Here is a 26,870-nt window from a genome sequence, read left to right on the forward strand (position 1 = left end):
ATCTCTGTATTTATTTCCAACTCTTTTCTTCTTTCTTTCAAGAGTTCTTGGTTCTCGATGATCACTAAAGATAGTCTCTTCTATGATTTGCTCCACCTCCTCTTCTGCCTTTTGTCTTTGTTGTTCATATTCTGCTGTTGCATTTTCAATAAATTTTAAAGCAAATCCCAGCGATTCACCTCGTTCTTTTAGTGTTTCTTTCATTTTTCTGAGTTCCATTTTTAATGCCAGAATAGAAATCGCCATTTTACAACTTTCTGATTCACAATTTAATCCAACTAGTATCTTTAAAGTTTATTTCCAACAGTCAACTTTTCTTCCTCTTAAGTTTTTAAGTCTCCGCTAATCCAGTGCCAAATTCATGTCAGAATCAGCAACTAATCCAAAGGCAGAATCTTCCTAATTCTTTCTTTGTTTCAATGTTTCAATTTTTCAAAGTTCTTGCTTTATTGTATCAATTTCCATGCAATTTCAAGAAACAAGAGTTTTTTAAAAGAAAAACAAGTTGAGTTTAACTGAGATGGCACTCTTTATTGTGCTAAGTCTTCACCCCATCTTTCCTTTTTTCTTCTCTTTTATTCAGAGCTTTTTAAACCACAATTTTCCAACAAGAAAAAGATCAAATCCAGTTGATATTAAATTTCCTCTTTAACAATCTATAGTTCAGCTTTATTAGTGCCAATATAAAATCAAAGTATACTTATCCAAGTTGATTATATAGTTCCTTCTCCAGCTTCTACCTTTTGCAGTTTCGAAGCCCCAATGCTATCAAAAGCAATTCACACCTTTTTTTCCTCTCTTTCTCTTCGCCGCTTAGATCCTTTCTTAAAGATACTTTGAAATGTTAATCCTGGGGTATCTTCCATTTGATTATATCGTCCAGTTCCTCCTGCTGTTTGCTTCTTTCTCTCTCTCCTGCACAATCTTATTCCAGTCTAATCTTCCCCTTCAGGGTGGCCATTTTAGACCACCGCTTCAGGCGTCTTTGGGAGGGAGCAATTGCCAAGCCAGGGAGGGGATTTATGATTCCCCTCTACCCAGCTGATGGTCTCCCCTTCCTCTGCCACCCCTACGAGGTAGCTTCTGCCCCGAATCCAAAGGATTGGGGCTCTCCGACGCTGAAGCACTAACCAAAGCCGTGCACGATCGCGGTCAGTGGTCCGTCTTTGGGGAAGCTCAAACCAGGAACTGCCTCTTGGTACTTTCTCACAGTTGGGCGCGAGGTCCAGTGGAGGAAAACAGAAAAGACACGCTAAACATAGACAGTCAGAAAGAGGAGTGTGGCTAGGGAAAGACAGATTCAGACTTAAGTTTAGCTCTTGAAACCAATCCCCATCATCCCACCCCACCCCAAGCACGGGGTTTAAAAATTTACCTCATAACAGTGATACAGCCTAGCAGTTTATGATCATTTGGAATTTAATTAGTCTAATTAAACTCTTCCCAAACTTGAATAATTAGGCTGAATTATGTGCCATGTGACCAAGTGAAAATGCAAAATGAATTTCAAGAAAAGTCGTGTTGTAAGTCATGAATATATACAGTATATATACAGTATGTTAGCAAAGATGAAGATTGATTTTAGGTGATGCAACTCAATGGTTAAGCCAAATTACACCAAAAGGTTGGAGAAGGTAGAATTGTCAAAATGTGAAGTTTCAGATTATTTTCAGCTAGCTTGACATTATTGCCATGGTAGAATAATATGATTTACATAATCTAATATCACTTGTGCAATTTCTTCTTGGAGCTTGTGAAATACCAGTATTGTTTTCTTCAAGCACCAGAAAGCTACTTATTGCTGTATGTTATGTAATATTTGTTTTAGCACACCTTGCAGATCATATTTTTTTCTAATGCACTAACTATAGAACAATAAGCTTCATAACTAATTGGTAAATTTATATGTGAAGCATCTCTGTAAAAAACTCTATGATTAGTTAAAGCAGGGTAACATCTTGGAAGATGAATAAATAAGTTTTAGCGAAGGGAACTTAAATCACTCTTTTTGGAGAAATTAAAAGGAGAAATACTTATTAAAATGTGGGTGACAGACACATATATCTTAGACAAACTTCCATTCAGTACCTTCTCCATATTACATATCTGTAACTCTTAAGAAAAATGTAATCAATAATCCTCAGCATCTGCCTACTGTCCCAAAAGCAAATCAAGTAGTTAATTTGGTGTAAAGGCTGAGAACTAGCAATTTTTAAGTCAGAAAGAATAACTATGAAAACATGAAACAAATATTTTAAATTCTGATGGCCCAAAAATAATACCTAAAAGTTGTTTATTCAAAATGGCAAGAGGAAATGGTTTAGGACTTAAGACTTGGAGCTGACATTGACACAAATACATACTCAAGGCTTGACTTCTTTAGTAGATAACTTTCTATGTATATAGCAATAATACATATATTGTGATATACCTATGTGTTGTGGCCCCGATTCCCAAGCCTATGCTGTCAGAGGAAGAAGACCTGGAAGATGAGGAGGAGGAACTGGGAATGCCTTCCTCCCCAGGACCTTCCTCTCTGGCAATGCCTTCCTCCCTGATAATGCCTCAGGTTTCATCAGACAACCGAGAGGAACAGCCTGAGATTAATCAGGAGGAAGGCATATCGGAGCAGCCCCTGACAGGGAGTAAAGAGGAAGAGTGTTGGCTTGATCCTAAGCAGTGTCATAGGGAGAAATGTGAGCAGCAACGTAGGAGGCGTGGGAGGGTCAGAGAGTGAGCTGAGTCATTGAGCCACACCCCACAGGGGATAAAAGTGGGTGTGTTTTCGGCTGGAACTTTGTATGGGACAAAGTTTAATCTTACTTCAGATTTTCTTCATGAATGATTTATGTGGACTGTGAGTTTGTATTCTTTCATCTTTTGGGAAAGAAGAAAAGTGAGACAGAACACCCATGTATCCATTAGATATTGAACATGTTGTAGTATTTCTAGAGAGTTAAGACTTATTGCTTTAAGAGTTCATGAAAATTCTTATATCTAGTACTATTCACTTTATATAATATAAAGGTTGGAAGTGGTGGGATTCAATTTTTTTTTTTTTACTATTGGTTCATGTGGCTTGGTGGGTGTGGCAGGGGAAGGATACTGTAAAATCTCCAGTCAGAAGTGGTATTTGCCAGTTCTCAGAACTACTCAAAGTTTCTGCTACCGGTTCTCCAGAACTGGTCAGAACCTGCTGAATACCACCTCTGGGTTGGAACACTCCAGAGATCATCTTGTCCAATTAAAAGTTTCAACTATTGTACTATTCCCAGCTGAGGGCCATTCATCCTGTTTAAATACTCCCAGTTTTGAAAGAGAGTCCATCACTTTCTGACATTATTTTACATTATTGAAAAGTTCTTATCTTTTGGATTTTTTTTTCCTGATGGCTAATTGAAATATTGGTGGGATTCAAATTTTTTACCACTGGTTCTATGGGCATGGCTTGGTGGGTGTAGCAGGGGAAGGATACTGTAAAATCTCCAGTCAGAGGTGGTATTTGCTGGTTTTCTGAACTACTCAAAATTCCGCTACCGGTTCTCCAGAACTGGTCAGAACCTGCTGAATACCCCTGCTCTAAACCCACTGTTTCTTGTCCTGATTTTTGAATAGTTCTGAGTTATTCTGTCCTGGCTCCTACATAGGAGTCTTTGAGATATTTGAAGACAACTATTATGCATTTCTGTAGTCTTTTCCCCCAATCATTCAGTGACTTGAACTATTCTTTTCCTTTACCCTAGCATTTCCCATGTGCAGGGTCTGCTTTTTGGACTAACAAATGCCATTTCATGCAATCAAATGCAGAAACCAGAACCAAACTGTTGATCCATTAGTTGTGATAAAAAATTACTACCGAGCTTGTTCCTCAAGTCTGACATAGGTTGGCCTGTATCCAGGCTGTTTCCAGCAGAACCAACAAGGAGAAATGTAACTTACCACTGCTCATAACTCAAATTGTTTCTCATAAGATTTTTCTTCCAGAGCTGTTGTCCAATTTACTTTCCTCCACTTACATATTCTACTTTTAGGAAGTCAATTACAAAAATGTGGCCAGAGTTGGGCATAATATTTTAGTTGCAGTTTGATGTATGTAGAATAGAGAAAAATAATGTGTTATCTTGATCTTGATGTTGTACATCTGTTTATGTAGCCTAGGACTGTATTTGGTTGTTTTTTTTTAAATTACTTCATCCTATTCGCACATGTTCAGGTTGTGATCCACTAAATCCTTTTCACAGTAGTCAGGATTTCTGTATGTTGAAATTCATCTTAAGGAATTTTGCCTAATGTTCAAATTTGTCAGGATCCTTTTGTGCCTTAAGACTTTTCTCTAAGGCATTTGCTATACCTTGCTATTTTTATGTCACCTGAAAATTTGGTAATATTTTCTAAATCTTTTTCTAAGCCATTTATAAGTATATTGAATAATTGAGAACTAGGAAAAGAGCCCCACACTATTTATTTATATCCTGCCTTTATTTTATTTTTTAAATAACTGAAGGCAGTGAATACATACTACTTCTTCCTTCTATTTTCCAAATAGCAACAATCCTGTGAGGTGAATTGGTGAGAAAGAATGACTTGTCCAAAGTCACCTGACTGGCTTTCATGCCTAAGATAGGACTAGAATTCACAGTTTCCTGCTCCTAGCCTGATGCCTTAACTATAGACCAAATTGGATCTATATTTCTACTATATCCTCTGATGTATACTCATGGATGTAATTATTCACCCAGCTCCATATTCATCTAATGGGAGCATCAACCACAATTCCCTAACATATTAGCCCTCCCCCTATCTTTGTGTTATAATATCGAGTCATAATTTCTAACTCCACATTCAAATCATTTATAAATATTTTGGACAGCATAGAACCTACCAAAAAGCTCTGCATTTATTTATGTGTTTTTTTCCTGTATTATTATCAGTTTTCTTCACCTATTAAGATTTCACATTTTAAGTCTTTGTCAATAAAGACATAACTCAAGACATTCACCATTTGTGACCAATCCTTATTATTAGCAGAATTGTGCACATCTGTGAGTATAGAATACATTTTTCTGTTAAATGAGTACAAATTATATATTCATATTACTTGAATAGATCATGATATAGCTTTTCTTCCTACTAAGCTACAAAAAGCCAAATGATGGCTTTGTAGCAGTGTAATTTAGAAGCTAGGGAAAAGAATAAAAATCAAAGCTTATCAGAAAAGCATGAAAGTTATTATATCCTGAATGTTTATCTCAGAAAAATGTTTTTGCTAGGTTCTGAAAATGCTGTCCTAAACGCAATTTAGTAAATTAAAACTTTTATCTGCACTAAATATTATAATAAAACCTTAATCAATCAAGACTTCGTGCTTCAATTCCCAGCAACTATGGCCTTTTGCACAAAGCAGAGTTGAGAAAACACTTTTCATGAAAGGTAAGTCTGTCCTTGCATAATTTTGCTGTGTTTCTTGCTGCTTGACTATGAACATTCAGAAATAGCTTGCATGAAACAATACCGAGTTTGATTAGTAAAACTCTAGACAAATCAGTTTCTTGCCAGCTGTTCTCCAATAGAAACCTTATTAAATGTGAGAAAAATTTGGAAATTGATGCTAACCAACATAACAGCATGCTAACCAACATAATAGCAATAGCACTTAGACTTATATACAGCTTCACAGTCCTTTACAACCTTCTCTAAGCAGTTTATAATGAATTGGTATTGCTTCTGAATTTCTTCAGATAGGACCCCATATAAAAAAAAATTTGTTGGATAGAATCTAGTATCATATATAACATCATTTTTGTTAAAAAGGATCTGTCACTGTAGATCAAAAGTCTGTTTTGTTTTTTTAAAGAAAGTATGTTTTAACTAGAACTACAGTATCCTTGGAGGTTTTTCTTAGGGGCGGATATTCAAATCCTCCTTTGAATGTATTGGTTTACTATATTTTGAAATATATTAGATTAGATTAGATTAGATTAGACTTTCAGCATGTGTAAGTTTTCATTGATAGCCATTAAAAACTTATAATCTTTTTCTTAATTATTAGAGGAGTCATTATTACAGTGGTTAGAATGTAGTATTGTAGCCTAATTCTGCCAACTGCCAGCAGTTTGGTTCTGACAGGCACAAGGTTGATTCAGCCTTCCATTCTTCCGAAGTCGATAAAATGAGGACCCAAATTATTGGGGGCAATATGCTGTAAAGTACTGTGAAGCAGTAAATAAGTCTAAGTGCAATTGCTATTAAACTGTCATCTTGCTTTTCTTTATCCACTGCTTACATGTTGCTTTTGTTAGAAGAAAAAAAAGGATTACCTATTGCTGTCCTTTGTCTTTGAAAACATTTTGTTCTAACTGCACTTCAGACTATCTAATTTGTATATGTAACCAGATAGTCTAAGAAGAAAGAAAAGTTGAAATGTTGCTGTTTGTCTCATTCTCCTTCGCATCTATACCAGAGACACCGAACTTTTTATCCTTGACAGAACATTTCATGTAGGGAAACATAATCTTTCTCAAACTACAAATCCTGGAATCAATCACACAAGAATATTCTGCAACAAATTGATCATGCTGTTGGTTTCAGAAAATCTCACAATGGAGACCCTTGTAGGCATGATATACTTTTTTATGTATATTTTCAAGCACAACTTACTGTCAACTAAAAAGATACTCCTTTGGTCATTTTAGCTGCCAGAAAAAGGGAGTGGGCGAAAACAAGGCATTCTTGAAATGCCTAGATAATCAACTAAGCAGCCCAAAGTTGTTGGAGCATAAGAAGGTTATTGAAGAGCATGATGGATGACTCTTGGAGACTGATGTGTCCTATTGGAGAAGTCACATCCAGAGGGTGGGGGAAAGACCAAGGTCAAGGGGAAAATGTATGATGTGATTTAGTACCAGCTGCACCCAGCCACGCATCAACGTGGCAATTTCTATTAAACCAATTTACTTTTTCTGAGATGCGGCTAGAGACTTTTGCTTTGAATGAGGGGGATTTGTTGGAGCCCTGACACCTACAATTCAGTTACTATTCTTTTTCTGTCCTGTTAGTAGTGTTATTGATTGTCTGATTCCTTTTTACTCTCCATGCTTAGGATCTAATAGCAATTCAGTTGCTGGTGGAAGCATGTGCTGCCCTGAAGTCAAATAAAAAAGGTTGTCTGTCAACTTTAAAGATCAGATATTTTCCAGTAATCAGACTGACAGGTGCATAGTTTAGATATGTAGCCAGCTACTGAAAAAGGCAAAAAAAGTTACAACTCCAAGCTGGCACACAGGCTTTGAAAGAAAGAAGTATTAAATATGTCAGAAAAACATAAGGTGGAGGGGCCTTGGGGGCGGGGCTTGGCCATAGATCCTGCCAACGGGAACTGGATAGGTTGTGGAGTAGAGAAAACAGCTGTTAAATAATAGAATAACAGGATTAAAAGAGATCCTGGAGATCTTCTGGTACAACCCACTGCTCAAGCAGACTGCTTGCATGAACAAGGAAACATGGCAGTGTTATTAAAGATGTTACTGAATTCATATTTTTCTTTTAAGTTTCCACATTTTCTCATACAACCTATTTTAGATTTCTTTAACCTGCATTCAGCATGCTCAATATACAGGGGTGGGATTCTACCAGTTCGCACCTATTCACTACAACTGGTTGTTAACATTCTAAGCAGTTCGGAGAACCGGTTGTTAGAAGAAATTACTGGCCTAATCCTGTAAGGAAGGCAGGAAGGAAACATTCTCGTGTTGCTTACAGAAACTGCCTCTCCGTTAACCCTTATTACGTTCTTGGTAGGACTAGACTTCCTGTCTTAGGAACATCTCTGGAGTTTTTTCCCCCTCCTTTGCTGGTACTTTGCTGGTGTGGAGTGACCATTCAAAGTTACAATGGCACTGAAAAAAGTGACTTATGACCATTTTTCACACTTATGACTGTTGCAGCATCCCCACAGTCATGAGAGTCCAGGCGAGGAGATGTGTACCTTGATGTGAGGGATATTGAGTTGGCCACACCCAGCCAATAACATGACCACCAAGCCATGCCCACCCAGTCACAGGCCCACCTAGCCACACCCACCAATGAAGCCATGCCCACAGAACCGGTTGTTAAAAAATTTGAATCCCACACCTGTCAAAATGTATCATAAAGAAGATAGAAAAAGTAATGTAGAAATATATGGAAAAGCTACGTTTTAAAGCCCTCTAATAATATTCCACAAAATAAATCAGGACATGGGATTGTGAAAATAATAATAATCAGGAACTATTTAGAGGCCCACAGAAAGTAGTGGCTTGTGTTCAAGATTATATACAAGTTTGCAATTAAAATAAATATCTTTAATACATTTCACTACATAGAACAAGTATTGGAAGAAATTAATTCTGTATGACAAAAGCTAGAACCCACATTCTACCATTGTCACCATCCTTTATAGTCTCTAATTTTTTGTTATTCCAAATAACTTTTTTTGTGATGAAATTATTTGATCAAAACCCAACAAAAGACAGTTTTCATAACCACATTCCTATTCATTGTGTGATAGAATTTTCTTCATTTAAAAATGTTTAAATTGGTTTTTTTACAAAGTTGCCTGATGTACTTTCCTGGAATAGAACAGACATTTTGAAGAAGAAACAAAATCCACTTACTTATTTTAATGTGGTACCACTAGAAAAGACTTTATGTAGTAGCTCAAGGTTGAACTGTGGGGTCTTTGCTGCTCTCTGAGCTTGATTGTTTTCTTGCAGAGGTTTCATTGCCAAACTAGGTAACATCACCAATGCTAGAAGGGAATGGGGTTTCCTGTCTTTTTATATACTGGTATTTTATCCTGTCAGTGTTGGTCAGTGTTCTTGGTGGTTCTTTAATTTGGCTGTTGTATTATTTTACTGTGATTTGTTACTTGTTTTTGGTCTTAATTTGGTTCCATAAATACGATTTGGGAGAAGTTTTCTGTTATCTGATGTGTACAGAATGTAATAATAGGCTTTACTATTCATTTAATATCAATGAAAATGAAGTAATATAGAAGATAACTAAAATGTCAACTACAATTTATAAATAATTCATATTGGTTTAATCATAATATAATCAGTTAACTTCAATTTATATTTTATTAAGGCCTATAGCTTAAAACAACTGAATGGATTTACTTTTAGGGACTGGAACTGCTTTCTAGTCTTATACATAGGCTGATAACATTGATTTGATGCCTGCCACTTCAAATAAAATGAGGTAATGCAGTTAGGAGTGTTGCCATTAATTCAACATTCTGCCATAATTCTTGATGTCAAATTGTAGCTTATTCTCTTGTAACTGCTTATATGTTGAAAGATTTCACATTCCACTTTTTTGTTGCAAATTATATTAAATATGAATTATTAAATTTTGTTAAGCTGTTGAAATACAGAATATTTTTAAAAGTAACCTTGTGAAATATTTTCAGAAAGTGAATGATAAAATATGACTGATCTAATTTTAATTTCTATTTCATGGACAGCATAAAACTCACATAAAATAGTCTACTGTTAAATCTTTGCTGTTCATTAATTTAGTGACTACAAAAATTGCTTCAGAATATTTTATGCAGTTAAGATGAAGAATTTATTATATATACAGTTAAACAATTACATTCTTTAAAGAAATGGATATGGTAATTAAAATAGATTTAGCATGAAAGTACAATATAGACAAATTAGACTAAAACAGAAGTTATTTTTAACTTAAAAGAGCACAAAATCTGAAATAACAGACAATGGGTTGCATTATTAACCAGGACAGTAAAAAACTGTACAGTACAAGCAATACATTACACTAAATTATGGTCAATGAGGCAGTCTTTGATTGCCAAAAGGACAAAACAAGAAATGCTAGAATCTCATAAATCCACCATATCTCTTTTCCATCGCTGGAGCCTCTTTGGAATAACTTTCTCCATCATCATCTGAAGGAAAAAGAGTATCAGCAAACCGCTTCAGAAATCCACCATATCTTTTCTGGTAGTCCAGCCACCATTCTGGCCTTCCTACTCTTCTCATGAATCCACCATATCTCTTCTGTAACTCTTTGGCATCACTTTCCAGCTCTGGACTGCGCTTTATGCTTCTCATGAAGCCACCATATCTCTTGAGGACCTCACTATCACTATCACTCAAGTCCTGATAGTGTCCTATTTCAGTATTTTCCTCTGTTGCAAGAAGCTCCTTCAGAAGATCAGATGAATTAGCTAAACCATCATCATCTGAATCTTTCTTCATAAACCCTCCGTATCTTTTAGCAAGAATTTCTCCAGCGTTGGCCTCTTCCTCTGGTTCTACATGATAGAGCTCATCCATCTTTTTCATAAAGCCACCATACCTTTTCATGAAGCCACCATACTTTTTGGCTAGCAAATGGCTTTCATCCTCTTTTGGACTGTCCACTAGGATGCTGCTGCTTTCTTGGGGAAGGCCCAGTTTGGTAATCTGAAGAAGTTCCTTGCAGGTTTCCCAGGCTTTGGCAGAAGGCAGTTTTCCTTCACATTCTAGTGTACATGGCTGAAAAAATAGTTTGATTTACAAAGTTATTTTAGAAGTAGATATAACATTTGAAATATCATCTTATGTTTCAGAATTTTTAAATTCTGAGTATGGCCAAACAAAACAAATATACTTGACTTTTTTGGTATATTTTGGAACTGATGATCTAAATAATTTGATCAAAGTTGATCAAAATGTCCAACTTCTAAGCATAGGAATGGAGAAGATGGAATTAAAAAGATATACTTCTCAAAACAGTAATCTGGCAATAATGAGAAAGATTTTGCATAATTTGTGAAATGCAGGATTGTTGATAGAAGGAAGTGCTCTTGAGAAAATAATATCTCTAAAGTTCTATATATGAGTGTTAATCCTTATACTACTGGAACACACCTTCATGATTTATTACAAACATATATTCAGCAAAATGTACATGTGAAGAGATTTTGCTTGTTTAGTACATATCCACACAATGGGAAAATGAATATGATCAGATTGATTGCTCCTGTCCTCCTAATTGTTTAAAAATTCTGTAATTTTTTTTTTGGGGGTGGGGGATAGCTAAAGGTTTAAAAGAATAAAAGAAAGGTAGATGAAACTAAAGACAGTGGCAGAAAACTGACTGAGACAATGATCGGACTATATAAGTGCATTGCTAATTAATATATATTTATTACACAAATTTATTTTTAAATATTATAATACAACTTTTTTAAAAAAATAAGTATTTCAAAATTGTGCATGTTATATCAATAAAACCACTATAAAATCACTTCATAAAAATAACTTAGACAAACAAAATTTTTAAAAATGATGCAAAATAATTTTATTAAAATTAATCCCCAAGCCTTCCTAAGTAAAACTTTACTAAGTTTACAAACAATTTATAGTATAAATAATGAATATATGTTCTTGCTTCATTGTGCTCATGGAAGACACTAGGAGATTTCCCACTAAAAGAAGGAAAAGTAGAGTAATTTTCATTAATGGCCACTTCCTGCTGCAGTGTATTGCATTTTCCTAGCCTTTGCAAAAATACACAGAAGTTCGGTTTTGTGGAAGGAAAGAATTATTTCCTGTCCATTTTCCATAGCATGCAAAGGATTACACTAAATTATGCTTAGATCCCTTGAAATCAACAAGGTATATCAGTTTTTATTAATTAAAATTATACTGTTTTAATGAGTCTATGACTAAACATGAATCTGTCTATTCTGTATACAGTGATATTATTAGAGCAGTTGATGCCAATAAGACATATTAATTTTTAAACAGAGGGTTATGCTTAAAACGATCTACTTGGATCAGTAAAGTGATTCCAGAATTCTTTCACTGCACAGCATGTAGAAACATTAAGGTTCAGACCTAAATCCCATTCTTTCCTACTTGCTGAATTTGCATTGTTGTTCATTTCATTTCAGTGAGGGCAATGTCTGGAAATGAGACATGTATAGAAAGCATATTTGCTTAAGTATGATCTCTGGATTTAGTTTCTACGATTATATGTATGTTCTGACACAGATTCAGTAGATAGTTGCATGTTCAATTATTTATTGTTCTGATTATCTGATGAGCCCAAGGTAAAGAAAGCTCTCACCCAAGGTTTTGCAGCTATCTAAACTGATTAACGGTGCTGCCTAAGCTAACTACCTTTGCCTTGTATTATAAAACTACAATAAAGAGAAGTATGTCAGCAATGTTGCATAAGTAGTTTAGTACTTACATAATTCTTTGGAATGATATTTCGAGCAACCATTTGTAAATCCCTCATCATGTACTGTCATTTGAATACTTTGAATCACATATAACTTATAAATCCCCTGTTTGTCCTTCATTTAAGGGATTGAAAACAATTTTGAATAAAGACAACATACACAAATATACATATCTATGCTGTCTCCAATTAAATGATTATATATATCTATGAAGTTTAACGGCTTAAGCTGATAAAAGCAAAACAAAAAGCAAGTATTAGTTGGCAGTTCAGCTAGTTTTAAATCTAGTAAGGTTTTCTCCAGATATTCTATAATCATTGATGCTGATAAGTCAAACGTGTGATGAGGTATGAACCTGAAGAAACATGCACCTGGGGTGGTTTCCCAGGGAGGAGGCAGATAAGCCCAAATTAAGAGACTGGACAATCCAGAACTAGATGGGTAAGGGAGAAAGATGTTTAGGGTAGCCACATCCTAGAATCTCTTAGCATCGGTCTATTATGCTAGAGAGTTTTAGCTTTAGTCTTGCAAAATTTTGTATATTAGATATAAGCAAATAAAGAATTGGACTCAATTGAATTTCACTATATTGTCTTGGGTCTGACAAAAGTCTCCTTATTCTGTGATGTTGTCAGAAACTGGGATGGCAACCATTTTGATATATGGAATACAATATAATTAAAAATTCTAGTCAAATGCTGCTTTCCATGAAATTGGTTTAAGAAACCTCAGAATTATTTCAAGATTCTTGCAGAATCTTGGTAGGAATGTTCTCTCAGGTAGGTAGGTAGGCAGGCAGGCAGGCAGGCAACAAAAAGACAGCTAAATATGTATACATGCATATAAATAAAATATTGTTAAAATATTTTGCTGGCTTGATTTAATGAGTAGTTGAATTATATGAAAGATGATTTCAAATACAAGTTGAGGAAAGAAATACATTTTATCCCTAAATATTCTATTAGTTACCATACTAAATAAAGATTAAATTGTATAAAAACTGTACAGTTAATATTAAACATTTTGGACCTTGAGAATTCATTTGGAGTAGCCAAGTAGAACAAATATCAATATGTATACTGAACCTACTCTTAGTTTCTTCATCTTTATTTCTTCCAATGCTGTAATTTAGAATATAGAACATACAATAACAACTTTGGAAGGGGCATTTGAAGCCTTCTAGTTCAATCCACAGCTTGAGCAGGAAGACCTCTATCATTTTAAATAAATGATTGTCCAATCTCATCTTGAATACATTCAGTGATGGTGCATGCACAATTTCTGAAGGCAAGTCATTTCGCTGATTAATTGTTCTCACTGTCAGGAAATTTCTTCTTAGTTCTAAGTTGGATCTTTATGTAAGGATCTTCTACCTGTTACTTCCTGCCATGCCTTCAAGTTCCTTTGGAGAATAGGTTGACCCCTGTTCTCTGTGAGAGCTCCTTGGTACTGGAAAATTGCTATCATATCACCCCTAGTCCTTCTCTTCTTTAGTCTAGACATACAGAGTTCTCAACCATTCATCATATAGATCAGCCTCCATATCCTTTTGTTGTTCTTCTCTGTACTTTTTCTAGGGTCTCAGCACCTTTTTTGTATTGTGAGGATATGGTAACTTCCCTCCCCCCCAAATTGGTCCATTTTTGGTCATGCCATTAAGATCTGAAAAATTTAATACTAAAAGGTATGTTCAGTTAGCCTATAACTGTTTACATTCATAGCTTTCAGAAAGCAATTTTTGGTTTTATTAGGTCTCTGAAACTCATTGTCTTCTTCCATATGTCAGTCTAACTGAAACAATTTAGTTTTTCAAAAGAGGAATAATTCTAATTGTTTTGAATTTATCATGGTTGGAAGAAAATAGGTCACAGCATTGCAAGATGAAATATATAATTTCCTTCCTTGACTGACTTTTTCTCCAATTTCTAATTATAAAAGGATATTAGAACTTCAGAAACAAGAATAAAGAAGGATCTACACCCAAGGTTTATAAGTCAGAGCATCTTAATGGACAGTCCACAGTTCCTGGATATGTGATTAATTCAGACTATTGAAGTTGGTCATTCGCTTTCTTTATAATAAATGCTTCAAACTGACAGTTTGTTATTGTTTTACTTAAACATTTGTTTATTATTTTTGCTTTTGTTTTTCACGCTTGGAATTGCACTAGCTTGATTTGCCTGTTATATCTGTGAATTTCTTCTACCACTTCTTACAGCTCAATTTGATGAAGAAATAATTTATATTCATTAGAGATCTTTTGGGAACCCTTAGGGAATCATGACTTTTCTTTGAAGTAAGAAAATCCTGCATGCTTGACTATGAATATTTGGCTCTAAATTATATCCAGTATACTTTAATAGAATCATGGTGCAATTATCATCAGCATAAAGCTGTATGTGAACATTATTGTACAGAAACATTTGAAAATTTCTTGGTTTTTGAAGTCTGACAGAATATTTCACTCTTTTTTTTGCCTCCCGCTACTGTTAAATCTCATATCCAAAACATTTTTAATCTTTGCAGGCAGATTCAAATAGTATATCTTATTGTGATTATGGTATGAATGTATATATTCACCAGGATAACTATCAACCATTGACTGATAACCCTAACTTAACAGATCTGATGGCAAAAAAAGAACAAAACAGCAGAATTAAGTGAATGTAATAGATTAGTGTTAAAGAACAGCCAAAAACTTTTTAGCAGGCTAAAAGGAACAAGAGACAAATATGTAATTAGTGAACTGTGATACCCCTTGTAGCATTAGGTTATGTTATATCCGCTATATGATTTTTCTTTTTGATAAATCTTTCATTATTTATCGGAATAATGCCTATTTATTTTTGGGTTGTTTTACTTCTGCTGTTCTAAACTAAGAACGAAAACTAAAAAAGATAGTTATAGAAATGACTTGTTATTCAGAATGTGGTTAAACAAAAGGAAAAATAAATGGCTAGCCCAGGGGTCGCCAACCTTTTGGACCTCAGGACCACCAAACTCATAATTTTAGATCCCAGGGACCACTAACCAGGTTCTGTGAGCGTGGCCTAATTTGTGGGTGTGGCTTGGTGGTCATGTGACTGGCTGGGCATGGCTTGTATGTAAATATTATAAATATTTATATAAATATTGAATTTTTTTTATAAAAAAAGAGCAACTTTTACCCAAAACCAGGCAAAGCAAGCAGATTGAGTTGCTCACAGAATCATTCAGTGCTCTATCTATCTGCCATCAGCTAGCTCAGTCTCTCAAATTTGCTTGCCGTGAGTCTGCACTGAATTTGCTTGCAAGCAAACCTTCAGTCCTAAGGGAAACAGAGCCAAAGATCTAAAGACTAGCTAGAAAGCAAGAAATCCAACCATTTTCTGCTTCCTGGCTAATCTAAATCTCCTGACACAGCAGAACAGATGTTGGTTGGAAAATGGAAAAATAGCAATTTTAGCAGGCAAGTTTGCTGAGTAAGGAGTGAGTGGGCAGGAGCGTTCCTGCGGGCCATGTGGGTGGCGCAGCCTTGTGTTTCTGTGCAGCCTGGATTAATTGCTTTGGAAGGGTGCTCTGGGGGTGAGATTTCTCTGTGGCCCACCAAAATTTTCTCAAGGCCCACCAGTGGGCCGCAGCCCACCGGTTGTCGGCCACTGGGCTAGCCTGCTCAAATTTAAACAAGATATTTATGAGCTAAGAAATCAAATGAATAATTTCAGTTCATTTTGCCCCCTCATCTGATGTAAACCTATGCTTATTTGCTCAGGAGTATGTCCATCTTTACTCATTGGGATAGACTGTTGGAAGTCTATGTAGATCTATTCACCAGATTCTATTCAATTATGCTGGATTATAACTCTCATTTTTGGCCAATACAGCCATTCCTGAAGTTCTTCAAAAGTTTACTGTAACTTAAATGATGCCTTTGGTGGCCATAGTTCTATCTTGTACTATCTTTCTCTATCTTCAGAGGGATATTATTTATTTTCCACAATGAAAGTCTGATAAAGGAAGATGTGCTTAACATTTTGGCTCTGCTGTTCACTTTTATTTTGCCTCCATTTTCTTTATGATAGTAATTAATAACCTGATTTTCTGGTTAATACTGGTATTATATTTTAAGGTATATATTTATTGGAATAATAATGAAACTAATGATCCTAATTATTTTACAGGTTTATGATTGAACCCAAACCCCAAACTATTTCTCTCGCTTTTCATGTGCATGCTGCTGAAGAATGAGTGTAAAACTTGAAAAAGATTTTTTTCCCCTCAAAAATATATTTTGGAAGATGTGGGAGCATATTAAAAATGAAATGTCAGCTGCTGTTTTGCTTTTGAGTTGCAAAGGGCATTGACAGCTAAGAACATAGGCAGACACATGTTTTTCTCTATGACAATCTTATTAGTTTCAATTGTCTTAATTATTAACCAAGAAGATTATATAGAAGAATGCACATTCTCCTATGGATCTGATGAGATTTTAAAAACAAATTCACAGAAGAAAGATAGAAAGATAGAGGGAGGGGGAGAAAGAAAATACCTACATTAATATATGGTGTTTTTGAAATTTATATTGTTTTGGGTCAGATTAGACCCCAAAGCATAAAATGCAAACCAGGTTCAAATATCACCTGACACTGAAATAATATGACCCTTTGGTATCTCCCAGCCTTACTCAATTCCTAAAGATGTGAGAACAATATGAAAAAACAATAAGAAGAGAATCATAACCTATTTTATGCTTGACAGAATAAAACAAAGAAATATAAGAGTATCTTTAAAAAAATATTCTCTCTCTAGAAGGGAGGAACACTATTTGAACAATGAAAGCTCAATTTTCTCTGCATATCGGTGTAGTTACGTAATTTACGTAAGAAAGCAGACACTAATTGGATAAAACCTCTCCTATAAGCTTTGGCACATATATATATAATCCAGAATAGCCAGGTAAGAGCTGTATCACCAAAAGTAGAAAAAGTATGCTTCACCTTCCCAAACGTAAATAGAAATTTCAGTCTTTCCTGTATCATATTATTCTCACTTAAGAGTTCATGTGAGACTTAATTGATCCAGCTTGATAAAATGAGATGGTTGAATGTGTTTTCACCAAACTGACTCAAAGGAGGGGCTACAGAAACCAACAATGGCAATAATTATGTCATCACTATAATATTATGAGATTAGCAGGGTACAGGGAGATAATAATAAACCATATAACTGAGGCACTGTTGTTTGTACTAATTCTAAAACTCAGATCTTCCATTAAGTCTGCAACATAATGAGCTGATATATGGGAAAGGCATTCAATCCCTTTTGCCTTATTTTCTATTTCATCCATTCTTTAGAGGTTACAGTAGAGCAAGCATTTTCCAATACAGTAAGTTAAAGAAGACTAGTGATTGATCTGGCTGTGATGAAGTACAGGAATATAGCTAATGAATTTATTGTATATTCATTATTAATAAGTCAACTTGAATATTTAATATATAGTAATATTAAGACTGAGACCCACTTTGTGTTGTGGTCTAAGGCAATAGGCTAGAAATGGGAGACCATGAGTTCCAGTTATAGGCAGGAGCCCAGATCAGTCGTGCCAGTCACTCTCTCTGACCCTGAGAAAGAAAATAGTGGCAAACCACTTGTGGGGGGGCAGGGGAGGAACAAGGGCAAGAAAAATGCTGGGGCTTGTAAAGGCTAATGCCAAAAGTCAAGATTAACTTGAAAGTACAAAAATTAAAATAAAATAATACATTTTCAATTTTCAATTGAGGTTGCTCAATTTTCAAGCAACCTTTTACTAGTGAATGAAGCCATTTAAACACATTGGTTAGAAAAATCATATAAATAATACTTTATGTACTATTATAATTTTGTTGATGAAGAACATCTGCTAATCTTCAGCGTTGTAGTTCTTCTATCTGTAGTTGACATATATTAGATTCAATGCACTGTGTGAAAATATATATGGACCATAATTATAACAAATCCATTGTTGAGTGGCTAATCTAAGTTAGTGAACTATCTAATTTTGAGTTTGTAATCTATTTGTGCAACCAGAAGTATCAAGCTGAGCTGGGAGAAATAATCTCAAAATAACAATGAGTAAATTCTGCTTACCAAAGGGTTGATACCAGCATGATATGCCAATTGATGGGCACAGGATGCACAGTCTTTTGTACATTCTGCTTGAATAGTAAGGATAAGATACGCATTCAGAGCCAAAAGCAAGAAATAACACTTCAGAAGCAATGTCATGGTCTGAAAAAAGAAAGAAAAATGAAACGCACAATATTTTCTGTTTTCTTTTTTAATACCAGCAAAACATTGCATTAACAAATACATATGAAAAAAGAATCCAAATTATTTTTAGCTGTATTACACCAGAAATAATGTCTAGTGTGAATGAAGGCGAATATACGGGTCCCAGGATAATGTTGCAGGATCCAGTTTGGGTAGGTCACTAGGATCAAAGGTTTAGACTTGCAAGCTTTTGGATTCGTGCTGGAGCTATCCTCAGGGAACTTCTCTCTCGCAGAGTGTGTGCTTTAGACTATTCTGTGTGTGGTATTTATATGATGCCTGTCATCATCTAAAACCCCAATCAACATTTAAAAAGCCATACACAACAGCCGCCTTATCACTACACCCCGAATAGTCCAAAGCACACATTCAGCTAGACAGAAGTTCCATGAGGATGGGTTTCAGCACGAATCCAAAAGCTCAGAAAACTAGCTGACCAACCCAGACTGGATCCTGCAAATAATGTCTATGATTACATATGCGGACAATTTCATGCACGATGCTAGAAACAATTAAAGAACATACAATTAGAATACATTCTTTGAAATCAAGTGTATTTTTTTCCCCTTTTATCAGATCTCAAATCGCTCACTTCATAATAAACAGAACAATCCTTTTATAAATGTTGGCTTTTATACAGAGTTTCAGTATAACTCTGGAAAACAAAGAGGGAAATTTTTTTAGTGACAAACTAAATGAACGATAAAATACTTCGCGTACTTTCATGGGATTATTTAACCTTGAACGACAAACAGGTCCAGATGCTATAATATAACCAGCGACGAACGACTTTCATCCCGTTCGCCGCCTAATCCGATTCCTTTTACATCTCCGCCGGCAATGAGCCACGGGAAGTGCGCGAGTGAAATCTAGGCTAAGGAAAAGCTGCATAAGGCTAGAGACCTGGAGCTCCGCTGTCCCTTCCTTCCCCACACGCCCAGGCTTACATTTCTCTTGCTCCGCGATAATAGGGCGCGCCTGTGAAGTGAGCGGCGGCTCCCACCGAAGTCTCTCGCTCAGAGCCTCTCGGGGAAGAAGATCCCACGGAAGAACTTCGCGGGGGCTTTTCTCTGAAGATCCTAAGGAACTGCAGGGGAAAGAAGGAAAAGAAAGAAAGAAATGAACAACGGAGGAGAAGGAGGAGGAGGGAGGAAAGGAATGGCAGATGGCGAAGAAGGATCCGCTGCAATAAATAGAAATCAATCTTACCAAAGAGAAGCGACGACGGCGCTGTTGGTGGGACTCCTTCCTTCGCTTCCCAAGAAGGGTATCTTTTCTGGCTTCGGAACTCTTCAGCAAAAACAGGAGCAAAGAAGTGGAGAAGGCGACTTTATAATTAGTCAAAAAAGGAGACGCGGGCAGCATTCTCCCAATCGCCTACTGCCCTCCATGTGACGCAAGACCTACGACATCCAGTAGGAGTGAAGCATCTGGTCCGGGGTGGGGGGGGGGAAGTGGGGAGAGACGTATCAGCGTGCCTAGGGCCAAAGCAAGACTCACGATTCTGTTGTTCCCTGGAGTGAGTGGGTGGATGTGGTAGTCGTCTCCACCTGATCAGGATGATATTTCATCCCAGGATAGCTTCTCCCCACCATCCCAAGTGGGGCCTTCCATGTTGACCCCTTGGGTCCAATCAACTTTGGCTACACAGGGTTTTCAAAAGTTCTTCTGGAAGGTTCTGATCCAGGCCCCCATTCCAGGGAAAGCTGGAATTTGATTTAGTTCTTTCTGACAGAAGCCACTTAAGGGTGTAACAAGAAACTTGTCACATTCAGACATTTGCTAGAAAGATTTTGTCTCAATTTGGGCCTAAATTGTATTGGGACTAGAGTCTACAGAGTTCCCCTCCTTCCCTAGCTGGAGGGAGCATCAGGAGAGCACTAGGTAGGGGAAACCTAGTCCATATCATTTATTCCTAATCTTTCTCCCCACTTGTTTTTCAGAGGCTCTAGGACAGGGGTCTCCAACCTTGGCAAGTTTAAGCCTGGAGGACTTCAACTCCCAGAATTCCCCAGCCAGCTTTGCTGGCTGGGGAATTCTGGGAGTTGAAGTCCTCCAGGCTTAAACTTGCCAAGGTTGGAGACCCCTGCTCTAGGAGATGCTACTTAGGATTTTGCTGTTTGTGTTGTCAGATGTATAAGGGTCTGTTGCTAATAATGAAATCCAATTTTAAGAACACACTATGGGTTTGATTGTCTGAGTGTACTTTGACTGCTATGTAGAGAGATCCATCAGGAAAACAATTTACTGCAAAAATGTGGCAGTAAACAATTAACACTGTGTTATGAAGGGCAGCTTTAGGTAACACACAACTGTTATATAATTTTTTTGGAAAAAATGGTATCCTCACAGTAAATCCACACAGGAAAAAATGTTACCACACAGTAGTTTAACATATAATTTTTGTGATGTTAGATGACATTTCTGTGGCTTTGAATGATTCTTAACGCACTTTTAGATATCTTCAAAACAATTATCTTTTTAAAAAATGATAAACATTTCCTGTACATAAAGTATTGGTTGATTCTATTAACTACCTTACTCTGGAATAAACTTTATGCCATTTTTAAAAGCTACATCAAAAAAGAAAAAATATACAAGTTCAGAAACATGCTTTTAACATTTTTGATTAACTTTTAGGTGAAAACACCATTCTAAAACTGTACGTTGTGGGAAGCATTCCTGAGAAGTGAAGCAATCAATTCAATTATGTTAGGAAGAGCACTGATTAATCAATTAAATTATTCTTCATGTCAAGGATAGATATTAGAAGAAAGGCTTAAGCCAAGAAAGTGTCTCAGTTAACTATATTGAAATACATCTCTCTTTATTTTAATACCATAGTACAACATCCATAAATGCTATGAGTGGAATATAAGGAAGCAGGTTTCAATTGGTTCTATTATTGGTGAAATGAGTGAATGGCCATGTGCTTATATTTTGTACATGAATTCCAAATAGAAACTCAGATCATTAGAATATAAAGTTCCCTGTCCCTGATTGCTGATGCCTACGTGGACATTTATATCTTATCTTACTGATGTTCATATAAAAATGGTTTGCCATTATCTTCATCCAGATTTTTAAAATTTAGTCTAGCCTGTCTATTTATCTGGCTCTGCTTAGGCTCCTCTCAGCTAAGATATGAGATATTTAGTAATTCATATCCTCTTATTTTGTTGTCCTTTATCCTCATTATGCATTTTTTCCAGATGCCAGAAGTCTATTTTTTGTGTATTTCTATTCATACCATGTATAAAAAGCATTTCCACAAAATGGTCTGAAATTACTTTATCTGATTGCTTCATACTTTACTAGAATTCATAAAAAATTGAACGTAGAGCTGTTAAAACTATTCTAAACACAGAGAAAAACTGAAATGAAGGTTAGATATACAGATGTTTCAAAAAAATACAGAACATATACTTGGGAAAGAAGTTTTTTGAAGAGGCACAGCAAAGGACGAAAAGAAGATGGTTCACTGGATATTGTCCTTGCAATCGTTTCAACTGAGAAAGTCAGCAACGCCGTAGCCAAAAAGAGGAAGAAGAGTTCAAAATATTGCTGAGGAGCAGAACTGGAATCCTCAGTCTTCAAGTCTGCAGGATCCGTTTGGCTTTATAGGTTTTTTAAATAGAATCCTGAAGTCTGAGGATTCCAAGTTTCTTAAAGTAATCCTTTAAGTAATGCTAGCAACTCATAGTTGTTCCAGATGAAAATCCACTTCTGGTTACCCTACATCATTTTTATTTCATTCATATTAGGGAAGAGATACTGTTACTATTGTTTGCAAATTACAAATGATCCAGAAAACGTTCTATTTTTGATGTATTAATTGAATAAGAAACAGGAAATATGAGACAGGGGAAAGTAGAATTCATTGTGGTAGTGATTTCAAGACATCACATGAGGGGATCAACATTATGTTTCCGTAATTACACAAATAATTGCCACAAGACATTGTCTATTTTAAAAAAATTTAACACTTCCCTTATCCATATTATAATTTTCCCTCTTGTGGTCACTCTTTCATCTTTTATTTGCAGAGTAAGAACGCAGGTGAAAGCAAAAGACAGCAGCTACCTTGGGCATTCCTTGGACTTCAAAATCACATTTAATCCTCCCTGCATCTTTTTCAGCTAGTTTTGTACACTAGAGGGCACTCATGGCCTTGTAGCAGATTTTCAAAGGCAGACTTTTTAACAGCACGGAAAGTTTATTCAACACTGATGTTGACTGAAAATCATATGTTAAGGCACAACAAGCACAACATGTTTGGCCATTGTAATCATAATCTGAGGGTATGGCTGCTATGTGGCTGTGTAGCCCATACTCTAGAGAGTGAAGCTTTAGGTCAATTGTAAACCTGGGTGGCAGAAAACAAGCTGAACAAGGTTTCTGTTTGTATCTACAATACTGAAATGTTGGAACAGATGGACTGATGGTCTTAAAGTAATCAGAGAGATGCCGGGGCTGGAACTACATGATTTTAGCATGCTGAATTTGCAGTAAGGTGGGTGAATGAGAGCTAGGTAAATCCTTAAATCTACATCTGTATTTATAGGAAAACAAAATATTGTCCTGGGGTGAATTAGGCAACTGGCTCATACAAGCCTTTGTTAAGATACTCTGATAATAGTCATAGGATTTTGTCCCTTTTATCTTCCAACGACTGCAGATTTGCCTTCACTGACTTTGCAAATTGCTTAGGAGTTTATTAGTCCAGAGTTTAGTAAATACATTGTCAAAATAAGTCATATTAGTGTATTTAATAAATTTAGCATGGATTACATTCAACCTTTCATTTCTATAGTGCATAATATCATTTTTTTAAAAAAAGCATAACTGCTATAATTTAACCTAAAATAAATTGTATAAAAAAAAGACCCACAGGCATGGAAAATCTGATTTTCAGTCCAGAACATAACTGTCATAGGGTTCCATCCCCCCACAAGATAATTTTTTACAGACAAGAAATTTATTTTGCTTCATTTCCATTGTTGTATAGGTCAATTATTCAGATTTTTTTTTTTTTTGCATTTTGCAAAGGAATGAAAAATAAGAAAACAAAAATGCAAAGTATCTCTAGAAAATGGACAATGAGCTTTCTTTTGTACTTAGCTTACAGCAATAGTTTTGTAAGCATCTTTGTGTCTGAAAGATGCTTAGAATATAACATGAATATAACACAGCAAATATGAAGGTTTATGTAGAATGCAAATGCTGATCCTTCTTGTGTATTTTTCCCATCACCAAGGAAGTAAATGTTTAGAAATGTTTTAGTGGAGATCCCTATTAGCAGTTCAATTTTGATAACCTGAGAGTTTAAAATAATGAAAATATCTTCAGCTTTCCTATAACTGGAAGGATGATTTTCTAATCATGTGCTAAATATTTTGAACAGTGAACAGTACATCTGTGTGTGAGAGAGAGAGAGAGATTGATGGACTTTATAATGTAATACACTTTTCCCTGAATCTTCAGGCAATTATTGACTAGTTTCTGTGAAATTGCTGTGGATGAGGCAGAATGTTCTCAACTCCTGTAAAATTCGAACAGTAGCAACTGTTTAAACAGTAAACATAATTAAATATTGAAAAAGGGAAAAAGTGCAAAACTATAATACTTTCTTGCAGTAGAATTCTATGGTTATAAGAATTATCTCATTTTCTTTTTCTTGAAATGATTTTCTTCTAGTCTATTGTGAATTAAAGTTGACTATAATATTATTTTCTTTATTACACTTATAATCATGGTAGTCAATAGGATCATCTAATGCTAAGAACAAGTTAAACTCATTGCCCTAAATTAACAGATGGATCCTTTGCAGCTCAGCGTCTGGAAACAACCTAGACAGAGCCATGTAGCCATTTAGCAGCATTGCGGAAGTGCTATGCTTTGGGCTTCTCTTACGGTGTTTTTATCATTTCCCAGTTCAGTATACAACCTGATTATTCTCCAATGGGTTCCTATATTTTGTCATTAAATGAATTGAGTTGAATTGAGCTACTTAAATTGAGGTACTTGCTGACCATTGGATAGGTACCACATGCCTTCATTTGCATATTTGCTTTCCCATACCTAACCTAACCATGAATTCTGCAACTACTATGATTTCCTAAGGTTACATATGATACTGACCCACAAATTAATAGCTCTGGCTAGGTTTTCATGAAACAAAGAAATAATAGCTGGATAGTTTGCCACATAAACAAACTTCAAATAAACAAGAATTATTTATTGGTTTAACTGGGTTCTAGTCAAACAGTGAGATGTAATCTACAGAAAGGAACCTGGAATCTGTTTCCCAAATGTTTCTTTACAAAAGCAGAATAGTTAAAAAGGGTCAGCTAGCATTAATCTCCTCTAAAATGGAAATGGAACGATCATAATGGTTAAAAGATAATGCTTGCTTTTAGACTGGAAAATTTAATCTGCAATACTCTCAAATTATGTAATGCTCATTGATACTTAAAGGAAAAAAAATGAAATAATAGTGTATTTTATAGTTCAGCTGATTTAAATGTCACATTGAAGTACCGTATATTTCCCAGACACAAATAGTTCTTATTTTAGTTATAATACTAACTAAATTTTGAGATAGTATATATAAATATTATTTCAAGCCTAAATTCAGATTTCAAATATGTAAGCAAATTAAAAGCCATACTTTTCAAAAGAAAAAGGCTAAAAAGTAATTCATAAAATAAAATTACTTTGAATAATGCAAACGCTGTGGGATTAACAAAAAGTTAAGACAGTTATGGTTGTGGATAGATCACAATTTAAAACCCTGTTGAAAAATAAACAATGAAATTACAGAGTCAAGTAGGATTTTAATCAGCTTGCAATTGATGGATCATATATATTGTGATGCATAGTTACACTCAGAGGTGGTATTCAGCAGGTTCTGACCAGTTCTGGAGAACCAATAGCAGAAATTTTGAGTATTTTGGAGAACCGGCAAATACCATCTCTGACTGGAGATTTTACAGTAACCTTCCCCTGCCATGCCCACCAAGCCACACCCACAGAACCGGTAGTAAAAAAATTTGAATAAATTTTTTTGAACAAGATCTTGTTTCAAGGTAGATAGAATGGTGCTAATTAGTACACAGTTTACATATGACCCATTCTATTGTCATCAGTTAGACTTAGTGACGTAATTACTTTTATTCTAGTTCATTGAATATTAATTCATGGCTGAAAGATTTACTTAATTAAATTCTTAAAAGTTTTAATACCATTGAATAGAATGATGAAACAACTAAAAGGCCAGCTAAACTAAATCTTTGATTTATCTGCTGGTCTTCTGTATCAAAACTCCTTTGTCAAAGAAATAAAAATGCAATTCCAAAGGGAACAAAATAAAGTATAATAATAGCCTTAATATAATCAAGTAAATGAATTCTCAGTGATAAAACAATTTGTAATTTGGAGTTTTAATACTATAGAGAGACCTTTTCATAATCAACATTCATACAAAAGAAAGGTCCTAAAAAGTGCTTCACTGATTTGAGAAATGCAATGCTGAAGAATTATTGTTGTAGAAGAACATTGCAAATCATAAATAGATAAGTTATTCCAATTGCATTCATCACTAATGTGATTTGCTGTCTCTTGTGCAAAGTGAATAATCAGTACAGTATTTTTCTGCATCAGGCCTCATGTAATGGGCATCTTCTGGTTTGTTTCATAGCAATTTAATTTTTTATATTATTATCCAAAGTAATTCTCTTTTTCATTTTCTTCAAAAGATAAATCTTAATATTATCTGCTTTTTTAAAGAGTTGAATTACAGTTAAAGAATTGAAGATTGGAAGTACTTTACATTTTCATCTTTTGAAGGCCACAACAGAAATTTTCAAATATCTTTAATAATTAAGAGAATAGATCAATGAATAAATGTAAGAGGAGTAAAAGAAATACTGTTTCATTCTCAGACACTTTTACACAATACTATATGGCTCTATGTCATATAGTTCTTTTGCACATTTTATGGCTGTAGTAATAAGATCTTGATATCAAGAATAAAATTACATGCTGTCAGCGTTCCAGCAAATCTCCATTCCAATCAGTAACTCCGAGACAACCATATCTCAAAAGTACCTTTATTAGAATAGCAACTGCACATCTGTGGAATCCCGAATGTAAACATTTTCGGGCTTCCCACAATTTCCCAAACTACAAATCCATCCCCCCTTGGCCATCATCACATCACATGGCCCAATCACGATCTGTCCAAAAGTAAGATCCTTATTTTATCCTGCACCATACTCAATGACCTTTAATTCACAAAAGAATTTTACTTTGTCTACTAAGAGCTACTCAATTGAAATCACCCCCT

General features: G+C 35.3%; 1 protein-coding gene across 1 annotated transcript; it reads right to left on the reverse strand.

The window, feature by feature from the left end:
* Positions 1 to 9,574: 9,574 nt before the first annotated feature.
* Positions 9,575 to 19,872, reverse strand: PENK (proenkephalin). Its single transcript, XM_026692416.2, has 4 exons — positions 19,733 to 19,872; positions 19,471 to 19,610; positions 18,341 to 18,481; positions 9,575 to 10,538 (listed from the first exon to the last, which is right to left on the reverse strand). The coding sequence occupies exons 3-4, from the start codon at positions 18,476 to 18,478 to the stop codon at positions 9,873 to 9,875; spliced, it is 804 nt and encodes a 267-aa protein (XP_026548201.1). The 5' UTR covers positions 18,479 to 18,481; positions 19,471 to 19,610; positions 19,733 to 19,872; the 3' UTR covers positions 9,575 to 9,872.
* Positions 19,873 to 26,870: the final 6,998 nt, after the last annotated feature.

This window comes from Notechis scutatus, chromosome 3, assembly GCF_049901735.1.
Source record: "Notechis scutatus isolate UNSWTSFEM ecotype Mainland chromosome 3, rNotScu1.2, whole genome shotgun sequence".
NCBI classification, from domain to species: Eukaryota; Metazoa; Chordata; class Lepidosauria; order Squamata; family Elapidae; genus Notechis; species Notechis scutatus.

Excerpts from the sequence above, each read along its gene's own strand:
- PENK (XM_026692416.2), bottom strand. The coding sequence starts at position 18,478 with ATGACATTGCTTCTGAAGTGTTATTTCTTGCTTTTGGCTCTGAATGCG. Across the intron at positions 10,539-18,340 it reads ATGCTGGTATCAACCCTTTG|CCATGTACACTAGAATGTGA; the intron begins GTAAGCAGAATT and ends CTATTTTTTCAG.